The 20,939-nt window shown below is 36.2% G+C and overlaps 2 protein-coding genes across 2 annotated transcripts in view; both read right to left on the reverse strand.

The window, feature by feature from the left end:
- Positions 1 to 6,110: 6,110 nt before the first annotated feature.
- METTL21C (methyltransferase 21C, AARS1 lysine) lies at positions 6,111 to 20,934 on the reverse strand. The gene is made up of 4 exons (XM_087814247.1): positions 20,838 to 20,934; positions 9,961 to 10,127; positions 9,145 to 9,262; positions 6,111 to 6,963 (listed from the first exon to the last, which is right to left on the reverse strand). The coding sequence occupies exons 1-4, from the start codon at positions 20,932 to 20,934 to the stop codon at positions 6,560 to 6,562; spliced, it is 786 nt and encodes a 261-aa protein (XP_087670373.1). The 3' UTR covers positions 6,111 to 6,559.
- The window catches only part of ERCC5 (ERCC excision repair 5, endonuclease), a 34,070-nt gene continuing 34,008 nt past the window's right edge, over positions 20,878 to 20,939 (reverse strand). The window contains exon 17 of the transcript XR_015714029.1: positions 20,878 to 20,917. The gene's annotated coding sequence lies outside the window, so the exon portion shown is untranslated. The remainder of the gene's footprint in view (positions 20,918 to 20,939) is intronic.

Raw genomic sequence — 20,939 nt, forward strand, 5'->3', positions numbered from 1 at the left:
CACTGTATGTCTCAGCCCATGTTTGGCATATTGTGGAATTTCAATAAATATTGGATGGATGGATGGATGGATGGATGGATGGATGGATGGATGGATGGATGGATGGATGGATGGATGACAACCATTAGATGACTTCCTAGAGAAGAAAAATATAACCAAGGAAAGTAAAAGATACTTCAGTTAGTTACTTTGCCTTCTTATAATTGCCTTTAAGCCTCCTTGAACTACCTTCAAAAAATATGAAATCTGTAGCCAACAGCTCTAGTATTTTGTGTGCTCCTTCACCCCAAGAATGCTGCACATTCTTGTTATATGTTATATATAAATGAATTGTAGCATAATTATTGTAATAAATTATAATCTTATAATTATTCCTCAACTCCTTTTGTAATACATGATTATAAAATTTGTCTATCATGTTTGATACCCTTCTAATTCTTAAATTGACTACGTATTAATCACAGAGATACTAAGGAAGGAGGAAATCCTTGGTAGAAAAGTGTTAATAATTTACTAGTTGCAAAGTGTACTTTTACCTCTGAACACCAGGTGGGTAAAAACATTACTCATGTTTTTTAATCTAAGAATTTCTTACATTTTTATGGCATGTTCTTTGGGCTTATTTATGACGGTTTGTGACAAAAAGGCAACCTTTGCCATTATGATTTATACTCTTCCAACAAAGGAAATACAGAAAGAGATAAGAACCCCAAATTAAATCATGGCACTAGATAAGAAAACCCAAATTAAATCACAACACAAAAAATAAATTTAAAAAGCCAGTGAAGGTAAGGGGCTGACTCATAATTTTAAATTAAAACAAAGAAGTGTATAAATATATGGACTGTGGACAATGAAAATACAGAAATTTTCAAAACCTAAACTACAAAATCTAGCATTTACCAAGTAAGTAATTTCTAGAAGTCTTGCGTCCTGTATTTGTGGCATTATGAAATAAAGCCTGGCTACTACAATATATTTTAAATGCCTTGTTTTAACTGTATTTGGTTAGTGCTTTTGTTTGGAAAACCAAACAATATTTTTTGGTATGGTAAAGTGTTAGTGGTTAGTAACAGATATCCAATATTTTTGTATTAATTTCATTTATAACAAAATTAACCTCAACATCTGTTTTCATTTTCAGTGATACTTTTAAATTCCTTGATGGTTGAGTGCCAATTCTAAAACTTGATTCGATTTCAAGGAAAGACAATTGCCTCAGAAACAAAGAAATTGAAAGGAAAAACTCTGGTGTTTGAGCTTTGCCAATAAAAGCACTGTTCATGAAAGAGGCCAAAGGTTAGCTCAATAGAATAGGCAGTCAGTGGTGTGTGCCCAGCAATCTAAATACTGGACAGCTATACACAATCTGAGTAAACACTAACATCCAGCTCAGGAACTCTTAATAAAAGGAGTTAATATGACTACAGAATTAATTGATGCTAACTAAGCCACCAAAGACAGAACTGTCCCATTAATATGACCACATAATTATACAGAACACTGCCTTCGATCTTGTGTGGAACTTGGAAGCAGAGCAAATATTGAAATTGAGCTTGCAAGTCAATATTCTAGACTTAATTTCACATGAGAAACTCAAAAATGCCAAAACCTGGATGTGGAAATCATTTGTGAACTGTTTCCTGGCTTCATAAAGAAGATACAAAGAATGAGTTCCAGCCCTAGTATGTCTTGGTTTGATTCTGGCTAAGGACACATACCTCGGTTGCAGGCTCAATCCCTGACCATGCATGCATGCAACCAATTAATGTGAGATGTCTCTCTCTCTCCCTCCCTCCCTCTCTTTCTCTCTCTCCTTCTCTCTCTCTTTCACTCTCTCTGAAAAGCAATGGAAAAAATATTCTCAGGTGAGGATTTAAAAAAAGAATGAGTTCCACACACAAACACACTCACAAATGTCTATGGTTTTTTGCTTTGCCAAATCTCCCTACATTTTGCAAAAGTATTTTCCTGCTCCATTTCCAATTTTGTTTTTTATTATTACCTTATAATACAATTTGGTGGGGAAAATGCAATATTTGACCATTTTTACTTTTTTCCACATGCAGATTTCCATGGAAACTAAGTTAAAATGGAGTCGAACAAAGAGGTACAGTATATTAATTTTCTCCTAAGCTTATCAGTTATATTACTTAGGTGATCTACCTAAGGTTGACTAGATCTTTTATTTCTAGCACCCAAGGTCCCAGCTTGTCTTCAAAATTAGTATATCAAAATCCTACTCAGTGGACATGTTTTATTTCCAAAGGATTAAAACAAGTTGGACATAGTCTCTGTCTATAAAGACCAGGCATTCACAGAGAAAACCAAGCTCCTAGAAACTAAGGATTTAAAGAAAAAAATGGAACTTTCCATTCTATTACGCTTCCTCATTTTTTTCTTTCACAATAAGTTTATATTATTGGCTCCAAATCTGTCAGGAAGCTACCCAATGCCACAATTCTTTATCCAAAAAAGAGAATAAAATATAAATAAAAATGAAAACCAAGTTTTAAAAATTCTGGTAGACAAAGTTGGTACCAATAGCCGGCCGGGTGTGGCTCAGCGGTTGAGTGTCGGCCTAGGATCCAGGAGATCGCTGTTTGATTCCCGGTCAGGGCACATGCCCGGGTGGCGGACTCGATCCCCAGTCGGGGGTGTGCAGGAGGCAGCCGATCAATGACTCTCTCTCATCATTGATGTTTCTCTCTCTCTCTCCCTCTCCTTTCCTCACTCTGAAATCAATAAAGATTTTTTTTAAATTGGTACCAATAAAATAGAGGATATGTCAGTAAATTCTAAGAAGAATTTAGTTCTAAGGCAGTACTTAGTTTCCTAAAGTCAGTTGATACAATCTGAAGTACAAAAACTGGATGTTACATGTACATGATATGTAAATTTTAAGCTGCTGAGTATCACCAACAAGATACTATGTCTTATCTAGAGCAATAATTATACTGTGATAACCTCTATTTAAACCTTGATAATCAGTATACTTATTCTTTTAAAAAACCCAGAAAGTTACTGTAAGAATTGAATTGAGGTTTTTCAGTAACATAGTTTAATTACTCCCCAAAAAGTCAGATAAAGGCAAAGTTCACCGTATAACTAACTCTCTTGGATTAAAGTTGACAAATCAATTCATAGCCATAAAAGAAAAACAACAAGATGGAAAAAGCCTACTCAAATTATATCTTTTAAAATTAAATTATTGTAAAATTGAATATAGAAAAGTGTGGAGAAACTACAGCAAAAAGATAAAAGTAGACAAGCACCCAGAATGAAGTGAAACAGGAGGGGCACAATGTGTGTGTGCGTGGTTGTTAAAATTTGCAAATGAATGCTATAAACAGAATAAAACAATGGATATTGAACACTGTGTTTGAAAGACTGACACTTAGAGAAAGAGGAACTATTATGAACCATAAGGTCAGTTTGGTCCTAACACAGTCTTTGGAGTAAGGATAATTTTATTCAATCTAAAAATAGCTTAGTAGTGATATTCAGACATTTTTAGGAGGAGCCATTTTTTTCACTTGCTATCCCAAGATTCCTGCTGCTACACCTAAAATCTTCCTGGAAGCCTTTGGGGCAGCTCTGAGGAATCTTGGAACTCTGCTGACCAGTTCAAAAATCACTGTGGTAGAAAATACATATTTCAGAGTTAACAGATACTAATACAACATTTTTGGGGTGGCTTGGAGTAGCACCTTGAAAAAAAATCTCGAATACAGCTATGTCTGATTTCTGAATGCTGGTCAATCTCTGGGCTCAGTCCTGGCTTTTCACTTCTGTGTATTCACTCTTTAAAAAAAAAAATTAAAAATTTTAATGTTGACATTATTGTTGTATCTCCCTCTCCTCCCCCTCCCTTGGCCTTCACCAAAGTATTGTCCTGTATTCATTCTTGCTCCCTGAATGAGCTTTACAAACTCTCTCTAAGCTGATGTCTCTAGCTTGATGTCCAGTAGCTCAGGACCAAACTCTTCAGAGTCAGCCTTGGCTCCTCTCTCTCGTTATACTCACATTCAATATGATGGGAAGTTCTATTGGCTCTAGCTTCCAAACGCATCTAAAACCGACCACTTTTCACCACTTCCATGGCACATTCCATGCTGCAGACTGTCATCCTCTTTTGCCTGGAAGGCTGCCACAGCCTCCTAACAGGTCCCTTTGCCCTTTCATAAGTATTCTTGAAACATCAGTCAGAGTGGTCCTCATATATAGTGACATGGTTTCACTCCTCATCTCTAAAGCATGCAGTGATTCCTTTGGCACCAGAGGAAAAGCCAAAGTTCTTTCAATGACTTTAAAGGTTGTGGTGGACACTGTGATGTGCTGCCCAGGTCCCCTGCAGAATGACTTATTAACTCACTGCTAGAAGTGCTGCTGGCAGATGGCCTGCAGCTGTCAACATCTTCAGCAGTTGCCTCCACTGAAGAGAGTCACCTCACCCAAAGTCACAGAGCCATCTCAGGGCAGCCAATGGCTGAATGACATAGGACTATCAAGGCCCAGACAGCTCAACTCAACCTGGGACACCTCTGGAAGGCCACTCTAGGTCCAGCACTCCATGTGGGTGTCAGCTGTGGCTGTAGTTGGGCCTGAATTGCAGCTTGACCTCTACTTTTGTCCTACTTGGTTCCGCTCTTTTCCACAGGCCTTGATCCCAAAGGCAGTCTCTAATAAATGACCTGCACTCCAAATTCTACCTCTGGGTCTGCTTCCAGAGAACCCAGATTGCAACAAAGATCCGACACAATTGAGCCCTCCTACAGCTTCTCTGAGGCATCATCTTACCAGTCTCCCTGGCTCACTCTGCTCCAAGCACAGTGTCTTTGATGCTTCTTCTAGAGGACTGGCATGTTCCTGCCTTACAGTCCTTGCGTGCTGATCCTTCTGCCTGGAACACACTTCTCCAGATATCTGCGCTGCTACTTTTTTTTACCAACTTCCAGCTTTGCTTAAATGTCACCTTCCAAACGGGCCTACTCTGACCATCCACTTAAGGCAACAAAAGAGGAAAAGACTTGAGGAGCAGTTCTAATCATCTCCTAATATATTTACTTACCTTGCTGGATATTGATTTCATTTTGAAGAAATGACTTTACTCATTTAAAAAAAGAGTAAAAATTACTGTTTTGAATACACAAAGGCAGTAAATACAATGGTAAAGAACACAGGCTCTGGACTCAAAACAAGCCAGAGCCCGAGCACCCCATCACTGCCACTCTGCAACTGCGTGGCCTGGGGCAAGTGGCTTCACCACTCAGCCTCAGTTTCTTTATCTGTGAAGTAGGGATAATGATATTACTTATACTTCTTAGTATGGTTGTGAGGATTAAATGATTAGGCTATGAAAACTATCAAGGGCCATGTAAATATTGGGAATTACTGAGAGAGGGCCCTATGAACTGCACATACCAAAAAGTCCACTGGGAGCATACCTGCATCCTGGCTTACAGATCAGGGTCCTAGGAAATATTATTTTTAGCTCTACTCAACCCTGAGTGGACTAAGAAATTCCAGCAAAGCAGAAAGGGCTGGGTTTAGGAGAGCAAATATCACCCTGAGGGCACAGTAATAGCCTCTCAAACATTCCTAGGGACACTGCAGAGTAGTTACCAACCAATATTCTCTTGTTACATGGTACAAAATTCTAAATTTTTGCTCTCCTTGAACTGACTTTAATTACTTCAGACTTATTCTAATCTCTTAAGGCCCATGTGGGGGAAAAAGTCACATAATATTTCAAATATTTAGATCTATATGTGTTCATCAGAACTTTAAACTTTAAAAACAGCCATTTGTCTGGTTATTTGAGATTAGAGCCTATGTTGTTTTATGTGTATTTTCAACCCAAAGTTTTTATATTTATTTCTGTTTCTGTGATAAAAGAAAAATAACTGTACTTGGCTTAAAAATAAGACAATAATTCCTCCAAAATCCCAACTTTTTTATGTTTGCTTCCATTCATTTTTCATTTACTAAAGTGAAATGTCCTTGCCTGTAACCTCAAATCCACAAGCTTGATTGATTTCAGAGGTTGTGCTGAAGGCCCACCCTGCCAAGCAGAGGTGATGGACTGCCTATAGGCTGGCACTAATGAAAACCACAATAATCTAACATTTGCCATTATATTATGTACCTGCCCTTTCAGATTATTTGCAGATCCCACTATAGTCCATTTCTTTATTTCTAAGGAGAGAATCATATAAGTTTATTTTAGATATATCATTATTGAAAACCACCATTCTACAGTTATACATTAAAAATAACAATAATTGCACTATTATTAAAATGACAATAATAACAAATGATGCTATGGAGGGAGGGATAATTAAAAACAGACATTGTCCTAACCAATAAAAACATAATATGGCTTTGCCATCCTCCAGACCCACATGCTACATCTGGGAAAATCCCTATCTGGGGTATAGCAAGTGTGTGTGTGTTCCCCCTTGGGAAAGTCAGTGTTACATCAGATTATCCAGAGTTTTCTTTAAAGTCATAATCTACTAGAAATTGCCTTTGCCTCCCAAGTCCTTGTTTGAGGATATCATGCACTCCTTCGATTTTTCTTCATAGCTTTATACAACTTAATATTCAGGCTAGGGAAACTAGAAATCTCTTCCAGGTCAAACAACTCCTTAAATCTATCTACAAATTTATTTTCTCTCTCTAACCTGAATTTCATGACCCAAAGGATGATGGTAGTTTCTTTGCACAGATGGTCAAAGGTAATGAGGAGTTCTTCCAGGAAAGGATGAGCATAGACAACATCAGCCGCAAGGATATAATCAAAATTGTTAGAAGACCTGGGGAAGTTCTTGTCTAAAGCTATGCCCCAGGAGAGTTCTTTAACCTGAGGCAAGTGCTTACATTTCATTTTGGTGTTTCGGGATATATTATATTGCAGGTTTCCAAGTAATTCAGGTAAATCTGTGGCAGTCACATGTGCACCTGTGAAGCAAAGGGCAGTAGGAAAAGTAACTCTCATGGGATAAAGTAAACAATCAGGTATCAAGCCAACATGCATTCTGCAATTCTGCACAACGGCTAGTCCCAGGAAAAAAAACTGGTTAATACAAACAGCAGAAAAATCCCTTTCAAAGGGGATGCTAGGGCAGCTTTACGTCTCCCCTTAAAAACATTTTTAGATTCCCATGGTACTTTTGCACCCCACTGCATTTTTCTGTTTCCCTGGCTTCTTCTTTGTTTTGTTGTTGTTATTTTCTACTTGTCTACTACATGCTATGAAAAAAATAATCAAGAGAAAGGGAAATTAAAAATATTTGGTACCCTCACTGAAACTACCAGACATCATTGTTGAAAAATGACCAGGTTCTTCCCTAAAGGAATTCTGAGCCTGTGAGACCAAAAAAGTGTACACAACACTGGGCATCCTATCGCTGAATAGGAAGTGCTCAAGTGGAGGAAGGAAATGGCATTACCTTCACAGTATCATGACATCTACGTTTATGCTCAAGTTTTCAGCTTGACCCCATTTTAAGTGTGAGTCTTCCCATCAAAAGATGTTTAAAACCTAGCCACAGCAGCATATAGTGCTCATACAGCCAAAGATCAGAGATGCGGAACAGAATGCTCAGATGCAGACATAAACCAATTCTGAGTTAAAAATGAATAGTGGTGGTGGTGATCACTTTCAGGAGGAAATCAGAAGGGGCAAAATTGTGGAAACCAAGAACCAATAAAATTTGGCCCTTAAAGTAAACTTTGAGCAGCAGTAGAGCCTGAAAATAATGTGTAAATAAATCTAGGATTGGTCAACTCCACATCATCAGACAAGAACAGACTAGGGTAACCAATGAGAAAGCAGAACTGGAAGAGAAGTCTAGTTCAGCCCAGACCAATTTAGAACCCATTCCTTAGCCCCAATGGCAAGTTTCTCTGGTCATTAGTTGTATTTTGTGGAAAATATTAAAATGGGAGGACAAATATGCACATCATTGGTAGAATTGCAGAAATATGAGTCTTCAACTCTAATGTGGGTGGCTTTATCATTTTCAACAAATCTTTTTAAAATCCCAAGATAAGGAATACACCCCTATTACATTAAGTATAAAATATCTGACAATATATTTATGTCTAGAGAGGTGAACACCACTTTTTGAATACTAACTAAAGAAAGCTTCAATCTTTGACATCTGTGTCCAGACATACAAGCATATCAAAAGGATAAACTCTTTCTAATGAAACAAATTCCCAAACACAAATTCTGCTCCTAGATAGGGAACCTTCAGGTACAAATCCAATAGTGCCTTAGACTCTGTCCATACAAAAATGGAATGGTGACTTTGGAAAGCAATATCAGGACAGAGAAATCAAATACATATATATATTTGGGGAGGGCTTCAAGGGTCCTATATTTCCCCAGTGTTTAGAAAGTTATAAACTGCTAAACCTTGAATTTTTCTCAAGATTTTATAGTGGCAGGTGTGTACTTCTGAAGATAAAGGAAATCAAGACAGATTTGAGTAGCACACATCAGAAAAGGCAGCTAAATTATGGCAATGAAACCTAAACAACAACAAAAAGACTGAACTGGAGCAGGCTGAGGCATATATAGAGACCATCACACATTTAGTTGGAAAAGAAGATTCTGGTGAGAGAACAAGAGATTGCAAAAGAGAAATGAAAATGAACTGAGAAAAATTCAAGGGCAAACACATAAAATTAGAAGCAGACATGATTTCTAATATTCCTTCTTTATTCTAACAGGGGCTTTTTCATAAAAGCATAGGACTTCAAAACCCAAAAGGAATAAATGGCTACATGGAAATGTTAAAATGGGCTAAAATTTAGATAAAGAACAGAGTCAGCAGCAGTAGATTCTGCCTATACTTAGTATGTCATGCATCTCCTCTAGCAGCCAGGATGCTTAAGTGCACCTCCAAATTAGAATACATTTGTAACTTAGCATTCCATGAGAAGAATTAATACAACTTCACAGAAAAGTCTGAAAGAAACCAGTAAGGTGACTTTAAAATTGATGAAGCCCATTCAAACAATTAAGGAGTTAAAAATAGGTACAGGTCATAGTACACTGGATAATAAAAGCAGCTAATGATATTTGATCATTAAATTATTCAAACTCCAATTCAATCAAAAATACCTACTTACCAAGTAAACTTGCCACAATGGAGACAAGCCCTGTTCCAGCTCCAATTTCAATCACATTTTTGTCAACCATATTATACTGCTTTACATTTGTTTCCAGAAAATAGCATAAAACAAGGGCCTATGAAAGTTTAAAAAAGAAAAAATAATGCTTGGCCAGTAATAACAGAACGTACAATTAAACTCTATTAAATAAGTATCCCACTAGTGCTCTGACATGTACGTGTGTGTATTTGTGTGAATACGCAGATATCACTACAGAAGTACATCCTCCAAAGGCTCAACATTTAGGCTAGAAAAAGTCTTTGAGGGTTGTTGAGGAGAAAAGACACAACGACAAACATGGATTTCAGTTGCTTAGGTTTCATTATCTTTAAAAAAAGTAATTTCTAATAATAATCATTTCAAAGAAGTGTGTGGGATTGGAGCAAACAGTAGTGAAGGGTCTGCACCCTTCATGAGACAATTAGTAAAGGAGAATATTTTAGAATATTCTCCATGTTGACACTGGTAAACATTTCATTATAACTGTTTAACTTGAATGGAACAGTTAAATGGGAAATAAAATGTTCACTATTCTAAACTCTTAGGGCCACAAAAAACTCAAGTTGTAAACATTTTTTTATTAATCCTACATGTCAAAAATAGAATTAATTGGTGGAAGCAGTTTCCCAATTTCAAGATTTCTAAATTTTACTGTTGTTTGAGGTAAAAAAAATAGAACTATGAAACCTATTTCCTTTTTCCAAATAGCATATGATAATGAACAAAACTGACTGAAAATAAATGAAATGTAGCAAATTTTGCATGAAGTTATACCGATGGCCAAACGACAGCACCATAACAATCCATGGCTTCAGTAATTCGAATCTCATGACCAACAAAACGAAACCCCTCCCAGGGGGTGGTTGTTACTAGAGCTGGAATAAAACATCTTGCCATGATCTCTGCAACCACTTTCTTGTCATCATTGTCTTCTCTGTCCCCTGAAAGGAAAAGAAAAAGGCAATTGTTAACGGTTGTGTTAGTAAAACCAGGAAAAAGGAGAACCTGATAGAAATGCAATGTTCCTACTTATTCTAAGTTACTTTTGAATATTCATTGACTTTAGGTGCAATGTACTAGTAAGATGAACTATTTGAAAATGACTCATGATGTAAGCTAACATTTCATACATCAGGATGGCAACATCTTTCCAATTGCACTGAAGCTGAAATCACCACTGTCCATTCCTCCAGTGGTATGTGAAACAAATATTAATATAGTTTTTTAAAGCAATATATTTTAAGGCAGCCCAATACATTCATCCAGAACAAAAAAAATACTGGTGATGGAATATAAGAACCCAAATGTTCACATTGGCAGCATTATGCAGTTTTAGTTATTTCAGTAATGTATATCCTTTATGACCTGCCTTTATTCAATAAAAAATATTTAACACCACCCAACAATATACTCTTCTATTATGGTATTATTACTTATTTTTATGTTATTATTTTGGGGAAACTCATGGCACCATAACATCCACAACATTGCATAAATTAATAAGCAACATTAACTACCAATCACTGAGCACTTTCTTCACATGTCAGACCATGTTAAATACATTGCATATATTTCATGTACTTTTTGCAACAAACCCTGTAAGATATACATTATTATTTGCACTTTTACAGATAACAAAACTAGGACTCAGAGAGCTTTATTGATTGACCAAACTCACACAACTTGTAAATAAAGGAGCCAAGAAAGAGCTCCCTTTTTTGGTTCTTCCAAAGCCTCCTCTCTAAATTATTAAAAAGATGTAATTTTGAAAGAACCTAATAGTCCCAAAGAATTTACAAACTATTTATGGAGCAAGATATATATGTCTCTCTAAGCCTCCAATTTCTTATTTGTAAAATGGGAAAGACAGAAAAACATACATCAAAAAGTTGGGAGCCAGCATGGCTCAGTGGGTGAGCTTCAACCTGTGAACCTGGTTCAATTCCCTGTCAGGGCACATGCCCTGGTTGCAGGCTTGATCCCCAGTAGGGGGGCATGCGGGAGGCAGCAGATCAATGATTCTCTCTCATCATTGATGTTTCTATCTCTCTCTCCCTCTCCCTTCCTCTCTCTGAAATCAATAAAAACATATTTTAAAAAACGTGTTGGAAGATTTAAATAAGATGATGCATGTAAAGTATTTAGCACCTTGTCTATAATTACATAGGAATCAATAAATTATTATAGCTTTTATGATATTTTGGTTATAAAACTAAATGATAAAACAAGATCACCATATAATTAAAAATACTGGATTATGTGATATTGAACTGTTACAATTGAAAATTCCAGTCACTCATAGAGACAGAGTAGAATGGTGGTAGCCAGGGGCTGAGAGGTGGGGGAAATGAGATGTTGGTCAAAGAGTACAAAGTTTTGGTTATGCAAGATGAATAAGTTCTGGAAATCTAAAGTACAGCACAGTAACTAGAGTTAATAATAATGTATTTTACTTAAATTTACTAAGAGAGTAGATCTTAAGTATTCTCTCTATAGAATGAGAAAATGATAACTTGATTATGGTGTTCATTTCACAATGTGTGAAACATCACACATTTATATAAATACAATATTATATATTTTATATATTTTATATATTTAAATTATACATCTTAAATATATAACATTATACCTCAATAATGCCTGGTGGGGAGAAAATTTTATAGTTAAATAAAGAAGGGGGAAATCACTGTGGTGGAGGTTACTCAGGGATGGCTTCGTAAAGGACGTGTGTCTTGGGTTTAACCTATGATTTCCATTAATAGAGAAACTACTTATTTCTTACACTAATCCTTACAGCCCGCTGATCCTTCAAGTCTTGTCTTTGTTCTCTGCCACTTCCCCCACCTCAACACTAATGAATCCATGCTTCATTCTCTTCAGAAGAGAAGGTAGAAAATAAAGACTGAACTTTGAGCACAAAAAGGAAATAGTGTTATGAAATCAAGAAAAGGAAAAAGTTTGTAATTCTTTAAAAGAGATAGGTAGAAAAAAATTCACTTTTAAAACTTAAGCCAGAACATTTGTTCCTTGGTTGTTCCATTTACTCTTTCAACAAAACTGTATATATTGAAGGCCTACTATGTACCAGGCCCTGGGCTAGATAATGGGGAGATAGCTGTTAGCCAGACAGACATGGTCCCTGGCCTCAGGATAAGTAGAAATGCACAGACACAACTGTCTGAACTTCAGTAATACATGTGGTACCTCATGACATCCCCATGAAGAAATTCTGAATTGGATGTAAGCTAGTTTTTACATAATACTCCCTAAGTACTTGGCTTTGATGCCCACCTAGATAGATCTTTCTAATAAATAGGTGTTTATAGCTTTGCTCTGACTGACATTTTTGTTACTGGTTTGACTGATGATATTGAGTATGATCACATACTGAAATGATTTGAATGTAATAGGGAATTACAGTAGAAAACTGAATGTGATACAAAATATCTTGATGGGCTGGCTATACCAGTGGATTGAACTTAATATGAAATTTGATAAAGACAAATGTAAAGTCTACATTCAGGTTGACCTATTTGTGGAGGGGGAAAAATATATGAATTTAAGTGGCTGAGAACTCAATATTACTCAAAAGTAAAATACAACTATCAAAAAAGCTAATATACCGAGGCCTTATTTTAAAATGAGGGCAGTAAAGGATCTGTTCTATTTGAAAGTGGCCAGGTCATATTTGTAGCCCCATGTTCAGTTTGGAAAACCCTATTTTAAAGTGACACTGAGAAACTGGAACAATTGTGAAGTGAGAAATCTTGACACTCAGCCATATGAGGACAGATTGGGAAAATCAGCATTGTCATCATAAAGAAGAAACAACTGAGGGAACACAAGAGTTTTCATAAATCTGAGGAAGCAGCAAATAAAAGAGATAGGAGTGTGTGTGTGTGTGTGTGTGTGTGTGTGTGTGTGTGTGTGTGTGTGTGTTTCCAGAGAGCAGAATATGAACCCAAGGGGGAAAAATTACAATAAAGCAGATTTTTAACATTTTTCTAAAAATCACATCTTTTCAAAAATAAAATGACTTATCTTAGAGGCAGTAGGTAATCAGTCCCCAGAAGCTATCAAACAGAAACCAGAAGACCATTCTTTCAAGGTATTAGGGATATATCAGATGGACAAGGGCCATGGAATTTCTGATTCAATAAAATAACTACATGCCATCATGTGGAGAAGTGCTATCACAGAGATACAATGTGCTAAGGAAATGTAGGAAAGTAAAAAATAAAAGTAGGTGAAAGGAAGCCAGTAGTGGAGGAAGACGGGGCAGGGGGGAGATCAGACTTTGGAAGGGAAGTGGATGAACAGGGAGTTAGATTCATCAGCAGGCCTAAGAGATGTGTTCTAAATAACAGGCTAAGAAATTCATTTATTTATTCATTCAACAAGTATTCACTGAGTACTTACTAAATCCTGCACACTGTCTGGTGACTGAGAATGAAAAAATTCAAGGATACAGTCCTTGTGCTGGTGAAGCTGACAGATATGTAGAGAGAGACATGCAAATAGACAATACAATGCTATATGGCAACTCTCAAAATCGAGGTGAAAGGAAAGCACAATGAAACACAGAAAAAGAACCCCATGTCAGCCTGTGAAATTAACAGATGATTTCCTGTCCTAAATTCTGTCCTGCTTAGGATCCATATAAAATCAAGTATTCCCCAAAAGAATTCCAACTTGACTACACGCCACAGGAAAGACCCGATCTAGTACCCTACTCTACCAGCACCACAAACATCGATTGACCCTTGGCAGAGATGCAGAGAAAACAAAGAAATGAAAAATTGATATTCTTCAGCAAGAGTCCCCCTCTTGTAATATATTTACCGATCTTTCTCTTTAAACAATGGCATGCACTCACATTCAGGAAGAGCTATAAGAACCAAATGATATCAGTATTATGTTTTATTTGAACTTTAACTTTCATTTCACTATATTCACTTGCCTGCTAAGATGGGGTAGGGGTGCAATGCTTGCTGTGGAAGTTCTTTAGGGAAAAGCAAAGAACATTAATTGCTTCCTTGGCCTTTAGCTGAATATGCCCTCTTGGGCCTCCTCACAAACTCCTTGTAAATGCAGCACTTCTTTGACAAGTCACCTAAGATATCAGGGATTAATAGATGTTTGAGTACACTAAATCCCAGGAGCATCTCCTAAAGTTCCAGTCTTTGATATAAAAACTTTACTGCTACAAACTGATTTTGCACTTTCTTTTTTAAAGGTTAGTTGTGAGATTAGTGTTTTTGTTCTAAAAACTACAGTGTAATAACAAATAATTTCTGGTTTTTTACTGTGTTTCTAAATAAAGAGCTAGTTATTTCTTTTTAAGAATGACCATATCGTTACCTTTATAAGGAAATGAGATTTGAAGTATATGTGTGGATATATTATTATAAATGAAAATTACTTATACCCCAAAATAAAGGATCCTCAAAGAGATTTCATGAAACAATAACCACTATTAACTGCATATTCATTCTAAAAGAGCTCTATTTTACCCATTAGATATGGTAATTCAAAATTAGTTATACACCTATGATGACCACATATTATATAGAAAACATTATCATGTTGAATAAGATTTAATTGAAAATGTTTTATATCTATAATCTCTTTGTATTTAAATACTATATGAATACCACAGTCATCCCATAAGAAGTAACACTCATAAAAATTAACATAATTTTACCAAGAAGCCAAAATTTACCAAACATGGCTGCTTAAAATAATTTGTCTAGATATGTGAGATTTTAAAAGCAAATACACACATACAATTATTTCCACCTTAAAACTGTGACTGCTTTTTTCAGCATTAACTTCTACTGAAAGATTTTGAGATAATTTTAATAATAGCCATTTGTTTAAACTGAAAGACATGTTTGATATTAAGTTTTAACAGTATCACCACCCATTTCAAGTTTGAGGACAAGAACCTCTCAACTGGAATCTAATAAAAAGAGCTGCACTGTTATAAGGGTGTCCCTAATGTAGCTTTGTTGTAGTAAAAGGGAGAAATCTATGCCCCAAACATTATATACAAAGAATGTGTCCCTCAAAGTGTATGCATAGCTATTTGTCAAATATGGGATTGGATCTTGATAAGATTAATAAATGAGTAGATATTCTTTGGTTCTTACTTATGATTTGAAGATGAATTGTCTCAAAAAGTTAATAGCATTATCATGCGATGAAATTTAATTTACATTTCTGAAAAATAATTTTTCCACACATTCTCTCTTTGTTATCTAGCACTCATGCCCCAGGACAAGTAACTAAAATCAGTTCATGCTACACAAAATGATGAACCTTGGCTTTCTTATACGAAAAGCAGAAAAACCCTGATATCTGTACCTTTAGATAAAAGCTATCTACTATAATCTTAGAGTATTATTTTATTAATGAATTTAATATTAAAACATAAATGTTAAAACAGATTGTAAATAAAATAATCAAGACAGTATTACAACTATGTTTCTATCTTGAGCTTATCTATTTTAATGCTTTTTGAACATCTTAACACCATTTCCTGCTGCAAAATCCTTGCTGATAGTGAACAAAATCTACCAGGTGCTCTTGTTCTCCTGAGAATTAATTATGAAGTGAAGATTAGCAAGATTTTGCCACATTATGATGGTGATTTTCTTAAGAGGAAAATGCAACAGGGAATTGACTTCCAAGGCTGGACTGCAGCAAGCCTTTGAAAATACAGGCTCATCTGTATTCTTCTCTTCTATCCTTTTAAGGTCAGTAACAACAATAATAAGTGGAAGGGTCAGATCACACAAATATACCAAAAAAAAAAAAAATCCTTAATAGCTATGACAAGTGAATTTAAGCTTCCATTAGAGGACTGTCATGAAAACCTGTCAGCAAAATTTAAAGTAAAAACCCCTCAACTAAATGAAAGAGACTGTCATTCAGTTGAATCTTCTATTCAAAATTGAATGTCATCACTTCTTAAGAAACATCTAGATAGAGACTAAAAAGAAAAAAGATGCTAAAGGTATTTTCAGATTAGTAAATGGTCACGAGCTAACCTGAAAGATAGAATTCTGAGTGCCTCAGTATGTCAAGGTCTTGAGTTCTTATGTTGAAACGAATTCCTGAGATCTCATAAACTTTTTTTGCATAGATATCTGCTTAATTTCAAGAATGTACAGAGGCTAAAATTTTAATCAAGTGGATCAGATAATATTACATTCAAGAAGAAAGAAAATTCAGCTTTTACTGAGCCTCCTCAGTATGAAATTGGGGGGGGAAATTAGTTGAACTCAGAGTTTGCTGCTGGGATCATAGTGGGAAGAGGTATAAACAAATGCCAGGTAAGTGCAATAAAAGAATTATTTCTAAAGTGCTATGGTAAGCATCACTGGTCAGTCAGATTAGGAGAAGCATTCTCAAGAGATGTTTGCACTAAATTAGAGGGATGAGAAAGACTGCTAGGCAGAGAAGGGAGGAAGCAAAGCCAAGGAAGATGAAACATCCACCAAGGCTGAAGACAGGCTTAAAGAGCCATCAGTCATCTGGGCACTGGTGCATGTTGGGATGTTGTAGAAAATAAGCCTGAAGAAGCAGGTTGAGATCATATCTATGGGCAATGTTTACCTTTGTTTTATATGGTTAGGAGGAATCAATAAAGATCATTAGAACAAAAAATAACATGATCAAATTTGATATTTAAAAACTTACGTGTGGGAGCAGCAGCTAAAGGCTAAGTTAGAAGCTAATTAGAAGACTGATACAATATAGACAAAATATGAAAGAGTCTGAACTGAAGCAGCAGCACTGGGTCTAGGAGCCAAGTATGAATTTGTAAGCTTTTAAAATAGCAGTAGGCCACCTGGTGAAGCGTGGCTCAGAGGTTGAGCATCGACCCAGGATCCAGGCGATTGGGGTTCGATTCCCTGTCAGGGCACATGCCTGGGTTGTGGGCTCAATCAATGACTCTCTCATCATTGATGTTTCTGTCTCTCTCTGTCCCTCTCCTTTCCTCTCTCTGAAATCAATAAAGATATGTTTAAAATAAATAAATAAAATAAAATAGCAGTAGACCTACCAGACTTGACATTTAAACCTTACATTTGAAGACATCCAAGACAGATTGTTATATTTACGTTATTTTTATTCAATATGTGGAAAATTTATTAGTTTTATTTAGCATATACTTTATTCAGGTTACTTTTAAAACATGTAAAATGTGTTGATGAATGATTCTCACTTTACTAATTATATGTGTTATGGTGCTTTAACTAGTATATTAAACATACTGCTTCAGATTATAGTTTGTTGTGTTTCTTAAATAGCAATAAATTACTCAAGTAAACATTCTTCTTTGCATGTTAAGGCAATATTGCTCCTAAAGCCATATTACCCATTAATCCAGCTCTATTAAAGATTTATGAAGATCCTTGTGAAAGATTTTCATGTGATATCACTAAGTAATATATTATACTTGGTCCTGAAAGGAATAAACTGACTGGTGACCAAGAAGACAAGATCATCACTAACGAGCAAATTTTAAGTCCAGCCAATAGGCTTCCATTATTATCTAATTTACTAATTCATTAATTCAAGGTATTGAGTACTTTGGCACTATGAACACAAAGATAGAGCAGCATATAAGTGCTATAACAGAAACTTAATTCAAAAATAGAAAGTTCCATGTCTCAGAGGACTCAAGAAAGAATGACCAGAGCCTTGAAGATGATGACTTTGTGAGTCATATAAGAGAGGGCAGTATCTGCCATACATAGGAAACATGCACAAAAGCCCACTGGTAAGCAGACTCCTGGCCAATTTTCCAATTTGTGAAACTCTGAGAACTAGAATGTAGGATAAGTTGTGGTAGTACCATGAGATAAAACACTTTATGTCATGCTAAGAAGTCTTGACTTTATCCTACAAGAAATATCGAAACACTGAATAATTTTAAACAGAAGGTGAACGTGGCAAGGTTTAAATTTTTTAAAAGATCATGTAAGCTATGGAGAAAGAACTAGAGAGAATAAAGAAAGGGAGCTAGCCCAGGGTGGGGCGGCCTTTTCGAAGGCAGTTGTAATCATCAAGAGCAGCAATAATACAGACCTGCATCAAAGCTGAGGCTGCACACAGGTGGTGAGGGGTAGGAAAACATATGATGAGGTAAAACCAACGGGATTTAATGAAGGGCGTGAGGAAAGGGGAAATACTGGAATGATTCCAGGTTTCTGGGTAGCCAGTGAAATGGCATTGCCATAAACTGAGACAGAAAATATAGGTGGAGAGGCAAATTGGCAAAGAAAAATAATTTTTAATGCGTATTTTTAAAAAACGTGGCATGAAGTGCCAGCCACAAAGGTGTACAGCTCAGATTAAGAGAACCTACTCACACCCTGGCCAGGTAGCATAGTTGGTAAGAGCATTGTCCCAATACACCAAGGTTGTGGGTTGGATCTGTGGTCAGGGCACATATGAGAATCAACCAAAGAATGCATAAATAAGTGAAACAACAGAGAGAGAGAGAACCTGCTATGGGGAGGATAACTGCCCAATAGTGCCAGCTGCTGCCCCTTTGGCTCCTCAGAGGCCATATTGCCCCCTAGGGCTGCCTACTAAAGCCGGCCAATTGCTGTTCCATAGAGGACACTCCTCTAGTGAGCAACTTTTGCTCAGGGACTCCCATCCGCCTGTCAGAGGCTTTCTCAGAACTATGTTGCAGTCTGAGCTCTTCCTACCCAGCCTGTTCTCGCTCTCCTCACAGGTGTCAGACCCGAGTCGTGACCTGAAGGTCTCCCTGATTACTTGGGTTCCTTCTTTACCCTCCACAGACATTTCCCCCATTAAATTCCTTGCACATTTAATCCCATTTTTGCATGTTTTCTTGAAGGAGCCAAACTGACACAAGGCAGTATGTAGGATGTCAAGTAAGCGCTGGGGGCAGGGTGGGTGGGGAGAATTTAGGAGTTATTGTGCACAGGAACCACTGAGCGTTGGGTTAGGATGAGCCTGCTCCAAGAGTGCAGATCCTAAAGAACACACCACTAGTTTATAACACATTGCTACAAGTGCTAACTGGAGATGTGGCTTTTGGCAAGAGGTAGACAACATAAGATATTTGGAAGAATGTGGATTATGTTTTAAACAGCTTAGATTATAATCTAGTGTTAGAAACCATAGACAGAGGAGTTTTTAGCATCCACCATAGCCCTAACTTTAATCTGTGTGCTATAACTAAGTGACATTTTGTAATTCTAGGATCTTCAGGCCAATGTTGAAATAGAAGAACTGGGCTGTGGGTTTGCTCCATCCTTTCCAAGCACAAGATACTAAGTATAAAAGAGTTAGGACAGGACAAGTCAACACCCGTTAGTACTTGAGAACTGAGTGTTCCTCTGGTTAGTGGAAGTCTTTCCAACAAAATGCCCTCTGACTCTACCCCAATAACAGACACTTAATCCCCTTAGACTGTGCTGTGAACATGTTTTTAAAGTTTTACTTGGCTATATAGATGATTATGGGGTGTGATTGTTCATATTGTAAAATATTTTAATACTAGTTCTGTCTCAACCTTACCTTGAACTTCCTTCGTTTCCTTCGTAATTTGCCAAATTATCGTACACACAGTCGATACCAAGTGTTGTTGATGATGATGTAATTGTATTCGTAAACTGCACAGAAATTGCTTCTTCATTCAAATCATCTAAATGTAAGTGATTACAACTTTACATGTTTAGGTTTGCAAAAACCACTACGGTAAAACCATTAGTGTTTAAGCCACATGGGCTGCCAACACTGGGCATACACCCAGCTCTTGTGGCCTAGAAATATGCTCACCTAGGTAAAGGCCACCTGGTATGCCTGAAAGAAGAAAAAATAGGACTGTAGTTCTTAGAAAACATCCACAGTGTGTAGATAAAGGAGAGAGAGAAAGAAGCCAAAATAATAAAATTTATACTACAAAAACATGTTAATAATTCTTCTAGTCTATGTCAAGAGTGTATGTCTGCACTTTTTATCTCAAAATAATGGGGACAGTTATATTACATAATCTGGGCAAAGTCACATTATTTAAGATGATGTAAAAATGGTGGGTCCATTTCAAATAACTACACTGGTAGTAGAATTCAAACTTAAATTACCCTTTCACCAAGAGGCCAATTACATTATATATTTGCCTTTACCTAATACATCAGGGGAACCATAAACAAAGGCTGAAAATGTTTTTATAGTCTAAAATAATCTTTCATTAAAGCATTAGTAAAAACATGCAGTTTTACATAAGACTTTTTACCTCTCTTACAATCTTCTTATCTGAAATGAAATAACTCAGAGATCATAATTATGTGTACAGCACTTGGGAAAAGAATTATTCCACTTTTGCAAATTAAAAAATATTTAGCAAGTCTATAATTTATTGTCTTCAACATTATGTCTAACATATCATCAGGACCATAGGTATAGCAGGAAACATTAAACATTCTTAGAGATATTTACAGGTTAGGAAACACAAGCCTAGATAATAATATGCAATTGATAAAAGTCCTAGTTCCATTTAAAACATTAATGAACACCAAAAAGGTAAAGTTCTATATTCTGTTAATTGTTTGTCATCTTACAATTAGTCAAATTACATAAAGGAACATAAAATGATTTACCTTTTTGAGCTTCTGGGTCCATTAAGTGATGAACTAATGGATGACTATATATTGATGTTTTCTTGATCATTGCTTGAAAACTAGGCAAATAATACATTAAAA

This window comes from Miniopterus natalensis, chromosome 2, assembly GCF_054644295.1.
Source record: "Miniopterus natalensis isolate mMinNat1 chromosome 2, mMinNat1.hap1, whole genome shotgun sequence".
NCBI lineage: Eukaryota > Metazoa > Chordata > Mammalia > Chiroptera > Miniopteridae > Miniopterus > Miniopterus natalensis.